Below are 8,908 nucleotides of genomic sequence, written 5' to 3' on the forward strand. Positions count from 1 at the left end.
TGGTTTGCCACGACAGACTCACATCAGGCGACGCTTTCGATTCAGGACCTGCTTTTCCGTGGAGTTCCCGGGTTCGAACCCGACCGCGGCGGCTGCGTTTTTATGGAGGCAAAACGCTAAGGCACCCGTGTGCTGTGCGATGTCAGTGCACGTTAAAGATCCCCAGGTGGTCGAAATTATTCCGGAGCCTTCCACTACGGCACCTCTTCCTTCCTTTCTTCTTTCACTCCCTCCTTTATCCCTTCCCTTACGGCGCGGTTCAGGTGTCCAACGATATATGAGACAGATAGTGCGCCATTTCCTTCCCCTCCCCCCTCAAAAAAAAAACAATTATAATTATAACCTGCTTTTACTTTTCTTTAACGATATATGTTGCTAGTGATAATACGTTAATGGATTTGCTACGTGCCAAATCAGCAGTGTAGGTACAAAATTTCAGGGGACACCCAGTATCCGCCTTAACGGTATGACGGGATAGCGTAGTGGGTTAATTCCCTTAAATGCAGAAGGTCATTCTCTACACTTGGCATTCACAGATCCCTGGGAGTCCTCAAACCCCCTCCTGGCGCAGTGGTGCAGCGTTTAAGCGATGCGCCACTGCCCTGCAAAGGCAGGTGCTGCCACCGGTGGGCCTTGTGAGACCCAGGTTGCTCATCCCGAGCGACCAAGCATTAATTTAGCTGTCACCTGCCACGGTGGGCAGGTTGTGATGACGGCGCAAGGTCACGTGACCCAGGTGGCCAACCTGCGTCCAACGTTGCTCTCTGGGCACCACCAGCCAGGTCCCTGCAGGTGATTTATCGCTCACAACGTCGACACGGGATTTTCTGGACAACTGGGGCCTTTATGCTATCGCGTTAAAACGTGCCACACGATATTGTTATAGATCAAGATCGACACCCTTGGTTTCCTTGATTGGCATGACGTGATCAGTGATTTAGTGATTAGCATGGCAGAAACGAATCTTAGATGAACTTTTGCGCCGATGCTTTTTCCGCGCTAAAATAACCCCGAAACAGTTTTCATTTATCGTTGCAGCGTTTACGTGAAGAACCTGCGCCACTCTTCATCGGAAATAATACGAAGGCGCTCACTTTAGTGCAAACCTACTCGGACAAAGTGTTCTACCATGCTGCCATTTGCAAGAAGCCTAAACAAAACTTATGGGATAATAGATGGTGTGCCTGCATTCTTAGTCGCCGCATTTTTCGGCGAATGACAGATCATCACACGACTAAAAAAAACTTGGTTTTGGTCAGCCGGCACAAAGATGATGACCTTCGTATTGACACTGCAGGACAAAAGCCTCTTTAATATCTCTTCAGTTAACCCTGCGCTGTGCCAAGAGCGGCCGCCTTATCCCCGCGAACTTCTTAATCTCATCCGCCCACCTGACTTTCTGCCGTCCCCTTGCTGCGCTTATCTTCTCTTGGAATCCACTCCGTTACCCTTAAGGACCAGCGGTTATCCGGCCTTCTCATTACATGCCCTGCCCAAGCCTATTTGTTCCTCTTGATTTCGACAAGGAGGTCATTAACCCGTTTCTTCCCTCACCCACTCTGCCCTCTTCCGGTCTCTTAACGTTACACCTATCATTTTTCTTTCCGTAGCTCGCTGCGTTTTCCTTAAGCTGAACCCTTTTCGTTAGCCTCCACGTTTCTGCCCCGTAGGTGAGTAGGTAAGGTAAAGCGGTTATATACTTTTTCTCGAGAAATATTGGTAAACTGTCACTCAGGATCTGGGAGAACCTGCCAAATGTGCTCCACTCCATTCTTATTCTTCTAGTTATTTCACTCTCGTGATCCGGATCTGCGGTCACTACCTGCCATAAGTAGACGCATTCCTTCATTGGTTCCAGTGCCTCGCTACCAATCGTGTGCAGCTGTTCCGTTCCGACACTGTTGAACATTACTTTCAGCAGTCAGTGATTAGCACCACTGATTAATATGAACGATGACAGCGAGAGAGAGAGAGCGAAATGAATTTTAATGAGAGGGAAGGAGGAGAGGTCGGCCGGTGGTGACATCACCCTGGCCTGCTACTCCACACTGGGGAAAAGGGAAGGGAAGGAAGGGGAAAGAGCGAATGAAGGTTGATTGCATAACACAATGAATTTCATGGGGTGATGTCCACACACACACATACTGGCTGGCACTCGCATCGCGGTGAGTAGACGCACTTGAAATTCATGTCTTGAACACACATGTGTCATTAACACATACTGGAGTAGGGGCCCCTTGAAAACACAAATGTGCACTCTCACGCATGTCAGACCATAAACCGTGTAAACTGTGTAAACCGTGTAGGCAGCGCACAGGCGGTCACACACTAGTATCCAGGCCTGTTTCGCATAAGCACTTGAGCACGGCCTTCGTCACACACCACCAACCATCAGCACGTTTCGCTGCCTGCTTTGTAAAGGAGACTATGGGGTTCAGCGAATTTTACCCGCAATTTCCTCATCACTGACGGAAATAACCAACTTATTATTATTATTATTATTATTATTATTATTATTATTATTATTATTATTATTATTATTATTATTATTATTATTATTATTATTATTATTATTATTATTATTATTATTGAATAAACAGTATGGGATGACAACAAGTGTGTCGATGTCGGCGAAAGGGTATGCCAGGGGATCCCTATGGTTTATCGTAGCCACAATGCCTGCATTTGTATGCCTTTTTCTGCATTTCACCATACCCTTTACACTTCACTAAGCTCTTCGTTTATGTTGTAATTATCCTTGCTTATGTCTTGATTTTGTACCAAATCCGGCCGTGTTTTATACGTTGTTTTTGTATCCTCGTTTGTTGCCAATGTCTTGTTTAGAGGCCGCGAGCATCGCCAAGCCCGGTTAGAGGCTTTTTGTTCACGGTCCTCCGCATCCGTAATGTTGATGTTGGAATAAAATGAAGTGAAAATACATAAATGTCAGTCAACTTTTTCATCTTTTTTATTTATGTGTGTTCTTTTTCTTTTCATGCGTACAGGCATGGCCGCGCACCAACACCGGCTGATGGGATTGCACAGACTGTTGCTTCTTCTGGCCCTGTTTCCGGGACCGGCCTTTCCGCTGCCAACATCGGCTGCCGCGAGGCAAGGAGTACCCAAGGCATCTGGTGTCCGCAGCGCCCTGCGTGCCGAGTTCCGCGATGCCCGCGGGCCGTGGAGCACTCTGTACTTCTCGCGCAAGCACAAAACGGTGACTGGTACACCGATGCCTCAGGAAGGAACCAAGGTGCCGAAAGAGGTGCGTGTGCTTGCCACTTCACCGACTATGTAACCCAGGATGACAAAGAGAACGTCGAAGTGAGCGAGCTGGTACGGGGAGGTTGCGGGCACGGAAAACGAGGACAACAAGAAAATCACAGGAACTCCTAATTTAATTATGTCTTGGCAATGCGATTGACTTTCCCGGAAGTTAGGTCACTTCTGGTTAGCTGATGTCACTTTCCTCAACTAAGTGGGTGAAATTTATGACTGAGGACGCACCTCGGCCCCAAGGCATAGGATTCATCCTATGCCTTGAGAGATTGGTAGTTATTGAGGAAAGGAAATGGTGCAATGATTGAGCCAGAAGGTGTGCGCACTCTTCTTCGTCTAACCTCATGACCTTTAGCGCTTTTTTTAATCAACTTGCGCATTGCTCCATTTCGCTTCAGGTCCTTAGTTTCCTGAATGCCATGGGTAAAAGCTGTTCAGACGGCTCGGAGTGAAACATGAGCAAATATAGGACAATGGCTATCTATTGATGCGTTAAGTCCTCAAAGTGTATTTTACGCCATTTCAGCGAAACACACTTACACATCTTTATCCAGCTTCTTTAATGTCAAATAAGGCAAACCCTCCCATTTAAAAAGAGAGAGAAGATTATAGCGGTGGACAGGACAGCAAAAAGCCAAGAATGTGTCTTGGTTTCTGTTGATCTATACCCGTGCCCCTACCCTACCAGCTCATATAATTCACCGTTCCCCCTCTCTAAAGTGCTCGTGTTTGTGCAACGTGTTTATGGATTCGCAATGCCTGTATGCTGTCAGAGGGCATTTAGAGTCAAAATAATCGCTTGAATGAAATAGTGGTAAGTTAACACAGAGTGCTTGAACTTTTAATCAACCCTCACCAGCTTCCTGGCGTAGTCGTACTTCACGTCAAAATAATTAAACTTAATTTTGTGAGGGCACACGTTCATTCTTTCAGCGAGGTCATTTTGAAATCAGCTGCTCTATATTTGTGTACCCTAGGAAGGATCGTTAACGTGACTAGTGACAATATTGCCACCACTTTCTAAAACACGGCTCGTCGTCCTCACGAGGCTGAAAGGCATTTGCTACCATCTACAATCGTTTAGAAGCTGAGCACTGATAAGCCATTCATTTGTATACTTACAATGTACGCCCGCCTCGTCTTTTATCCACACAGGCCAAGAAAAAGGTCAATGCCAGCATGGCTGGAAGTTCTACCGACCAGAAGTCGAGACACTGGACAATGGAAGAGCCCACGGCGTCTCCACCCACGACCTCGCCACCACCGATGACCACCAGGGACTACTCCGGCCTCTACATCTCTCCGCCCATCATGGTCCTGGACGGCAACACCCACGGAGAGCGCGACAATACCCGCGTGGTTCATGACGTCCTCGTGGTCAAGAACCGGCCCCGACGTCCATCCACGCTTCGTCCTCCAGCTTCAAGCCACTCGCAGCCTCCCATCATCAGGGACAGAAGACCGCCACCCTTCTGGGCGGGCACTGCCATTCCTTCCGGTTATGGCGTCTCTCACGCCGTGCTCATGAACAACCACCGACCTCCTTCGGCGTCAGCGTCGGCGTTCAAGAGGCCTTTCCCGGGCGTCACGGCCATCCACATCTACCCGCTGACCACGGCGCCGTCTTCGACTACGGCCGTCTACCCTTCACAGGGCACCATCGCCTCGATGCCACTCTCGGTGTACGACACGGTGGCCAACACGACCATCGTCCATTCCAACATCATCACTCTGTCCAAGCCGACGCACGCCTCGTCACCGCCGGCGTATCAGACGACCACGTCCTCCACGCCTTACATGGAGGATGACGAGTACGGGACCACAACAGAGGCGATGACGGAGTCCACCGAGGCCTCCTCGTCCCCTTCAGCGCCGATCAGGCCACCGGCCACGGAGCCGTTGCCGGCCTGGGCGCTCCAGCACAAGCCCATGAGCAGCACCACGTCGCCGCCTTCGTCCAGCCTTATGGCCCCCATCGGCTCCATGCCGGGAATACTGGGCCCCATTGGCAACCTGGTGCAGAAGTTTCCCACCGGATCGCTGTCCATGTTCCAGAACATCGGACGTGTCATGGCCGTGCTGCCGACGATGCTGGCAGCCTTCCTCCTCACAGCTCTGCTGTTCGTGTGAAAGCTCGTGTGTGTTTGTGGCAAGGACAATACAGAGGCTCCTACTGTGCGGCACGATCGAGACAGTGTTGCCAACAAGCAGCATGTCCCCGCGTTTTTATGTGCGACCTATCCCGAGTGTAACAGCACCTCCTCTTTTTTAGTTGACTGAGAGGAAGAACTGCCATTATAAACCCGCACAGGAAGAGCTTCATTGTGCGATCCACGTGTTAACGTGCAGTGGCCAGTGGCATGAAAGGAAACTCATATTCAGCACTAAATTATTTGAATGTACGCCTTGTTACTCCGTAGAAAGCAATAGCGTACCGGAGATTCTGCCTCACCGGAACGGCTAACTACGCATGCGTGGAACCCGGGACCACGGTGATCGTGGTCACTAACGCCGATACCGCACTGTGCAGATCATCCTCAGTCTACTTCAACACTTTAAAAACAAGTCTAGCGGCCAATGCTCGCCACTCTGCCTTGGAAATAAGCTCTAAACACCGCGTCATTTTTTTTCTTCGTCGTTTGTTGGTTATGTTGGTTATTTTAAACCTGTGATTCTGGTAGGCCCGCGTAAACCAGTTGAATGACTTTGCTTAAATGTATTCCATTTCACGTCGTGTAACATTATAAATTTTTTCTCCTGCGCATACCAGCATTCTAATCGTGTTAAAAATATATAAACACTTATTAGCAACCGTAAGAGTGGAAGCCATACACATGAGTGCTCATCTGAGAAGAGAAGGGACCCAAATTTTCTTCTGTTCTTCAAAAATTTCGCGATTTTATACATATCCGACCATTGCCGGCACAGGTCTAAATGTTTTGAACGCAGCTAAATATATTTCAGTCATGCTCTGAATCTAAACTATGATATTCTCAACATTTGGATTAAATCAGAGCAGCCATTTTGAGGTTCGGAGAAAAATTTATAAACAGAGAAGAGAGGCACAAGTGATAATACAAACCACAGCACAAGCCGCACGATAAGCACTCCATAACAGCATGCAAAATACCTGGACTAAAAGGCAAACCGCAAGAAAAGAAACCAAATACCAAAAGTAACAGCGACATGGAAGTCCACTCAGCAAGGCAAATTCATGGCAATACGGCAACGCAGTGACCATAAACAAAATAACTAAAAAGTGCAGTCTAAATGACAGCAGAAAGGCACGTCACAGATCGTGTACATTCAAAACACTTCTGCACTATCAAAATGAAGAAAAAAGCACTGAAAGTAACATAATTAAATGGTAGAATTACTTAAAATACAAAAATCACGAGACGCAAAATATGGTACAAAGCTGGTGCTCTTGCAAATGGAAAGAACAGCAGTCGTATAGTCAAGTCATAAGCAGCCCAGTCGAGATGTACGGAATTTTCTGTCCTCACAACAAATTTTTTGTAATGTTTTCACCCATGACAGTGTAACAACAAAAATTATTTTAATAACAGCAAATTCTGTGTCGTTACTACAGAAAAGAGGCTACCGAAAAGTACGCACAACAGAAAAAACTGCAGTACAACAAAAAGTACTACAGAACAAAAAAAAATCTGTCGTATTTTTTACATGATTCTGCCCTTTTTTTTTTCGGCTTGGGAGCATTATGAAGCAAACGCCTTTGTAAAGGTCAAACGAGCGCGATACACTCTGCCAGGCCGTGATATACGGCCATGCATGAAAAAAAAAATCTCCCTAATTGTCGCCACTCTGACAAAAAGCTGTGCAAGTTGAGTGAGCTGCAAGGCAGTGGAAAATTAGTAGAGAGAGTGATTAGAGCACGCATGATATATGCCTTCGAAATAAGCGGGAGTCAACGCAAGCGAGCGTTCATCACGGTGCCCCTAAAAGCATTTCATGGTCATGAAAGAGTAAAGGTGTCAGCGCTGCATGACACATGTGCTCTCCGTGATGACGAGGTCTAGGACGTGATGCTCTCTCATATAGATGTATATCCACTGCACAGTTCAGCTCAGAGAAATGCCAGGGCTTGCTTTTTAATCACATGAATTTCTAGCGCAGCACGTGAATTGCATTTACAATAAAAGTTACGACGATATATAAACAACGAATGTAGTTATTGCGTTTTAACAAAACCAGTCATCGCATTATGAAGGCCACAATTTGGAGACATGAGAGTGCACCGTAATGCATTTTCCTGATGGCATAGTATTCGCTCATCTTCCCAGTTGGTAAAAAAAAAAAGATAACAGCCGTAGCATTCACGCCCTGCACTTCGGAGTTCACAAACATAGTTGTCTACAAAAGCCAGCGTATACAGCGCCGATGAGGTCATTCACCAAGCAACCCGCTTTCGGTTCCTGATATAGACAGGGAACATTGAGAATCAGTCTTGCGATGAAATTCGTGAGTTTAGTTTGCGTGATTAGCAATGCATATTTGTAAATGGTGACACGGGCCTCCATCATTACCCCTGTGCGTGGACCAATGTCGCTGACGTATATATGTACACGTTTCTTACACATGCGACCGACAACTGTTGCAGGCAACAACGTGGTCACAAAACTTATTGTCACTTAACTTATTGGCGCATTGTCGCATCATTCATTGTCATTCTTGCGCTGAAAAAGACTTGTGCAGCTCTTCGTCATGTGCAGGTATCTGTATTCACTTAGGGCATGTGGCCCTGTATTGTTATGTCTATTTATGTCGCGATTACCGTCAAAAGACATTTCACAAGTAAAGCTCAGCGTCTACAACAGGTAGAAGAACGACAGACTGGCCTAGTTTGTCGTTCATAACCCATTCATAATCCCGTTCACAATCCATAACGAGATTTTCAACAGCGCAGGACAGCGGAAAAAAGAACAAGAGACAAACACGGCAAGTTAGTGCTCTGAATAGTGAAGGCATATTTTAGTAATTTGTAAAGATATGCCATGATTTCTGAGAAGCGCGTACAAATGTTTTTTTTTATATGAAATACTAAGTGAACGATCTAAGCAGGAGCAAAAAAAAAAATAGTTCACATCAGAGACAAGTCATTGGCACGAATTTCGCCATATTTGCACATAATGAATTTGTGTTTTTAGACAGAAGGCATCAAAAAACAACAACCAAAGGCATTCTTTGTCCAAGCACTATTTCAAAAACATTATTGATTCAGCATCGCGTTCATTAAAGACGTCATTCGGTGCATACAGTTTTCGTGAAAAGTATGCACGCTACCGCGTAGCTGCGCTTCTGGTGACCGAGTGAAACAGAGTGAATATTTATTCTACTGCTCTGTAAGTCATCTGAGCTTCCGGATCGCCCACCGATCCCGAATGATGGAGACACAAGCAGCTACTGCTGCAAAGCAGCACAAAACCCATGCGCTTTCGACGAAGCCTAGATACACTGCTGGGGCCGGGAAAGGCACATTTAGTTTTTAAATTTTGTCCTGTTTGTGTTTTCTGTCCTTCGTCCAAAATTGTCCCAGTTACCGCTGCGCGATTCAACATACTAGCCCCGAATTGTCAGCAATATATGTTTGCGCAAAAATATATATGAC

The 8,908-nt window shown here is 46.5% G+C and overlaps 1 protein-coding gene across 1 annotated transcript in view; it reads left to right on the forward strand.

Moving 5' to 3' along the window:
- LOC144133434 (uncharacterized) overlaps positions 1 to 7,588 on the forward strand; it is a 59,500-nt gene extending 51,912 nt beyond the window's left edge. The window contains exons 2-3 of the mRNA XM_077666527.1: positions 3,006 to 3,265; positions 4,435 to 7,588. Of these exons, the coding sequence (XP_077522653.1) occupies positions 3,008 to 3,265; positions 4,435 to 5,409 (1,233 nt within the window). The 5' untranslated portion in view covers positions 3,006 to 3,007 and the 3' untranslated portion in view covers positions 5,410 to 7,588. The remainder of the gene's footprint in view (positions 1 to 3,005; positions 3,266 to 4,434) is intronic.
- The last annotated feature ends 1,320 nt before the right edge of the window (positions 7,589 to 8,908 follow it).

Source organism: Amblyomma americanum, chromosome 5 (assembly GCF_052857255.1).
Source record: "Amblyomma americanum isolate KBUSLIRL-KWMA chromosome 5, ASM5285725v1, whole genome shotgun sequence".
NCBI classification, from domain to species: domain Eukaryota; kingdom Metazoa; phylum Arthropoda; class Arachnida; order Ixodida; family Ixodidae; genus Amblyomma; species Amblyomma americanum.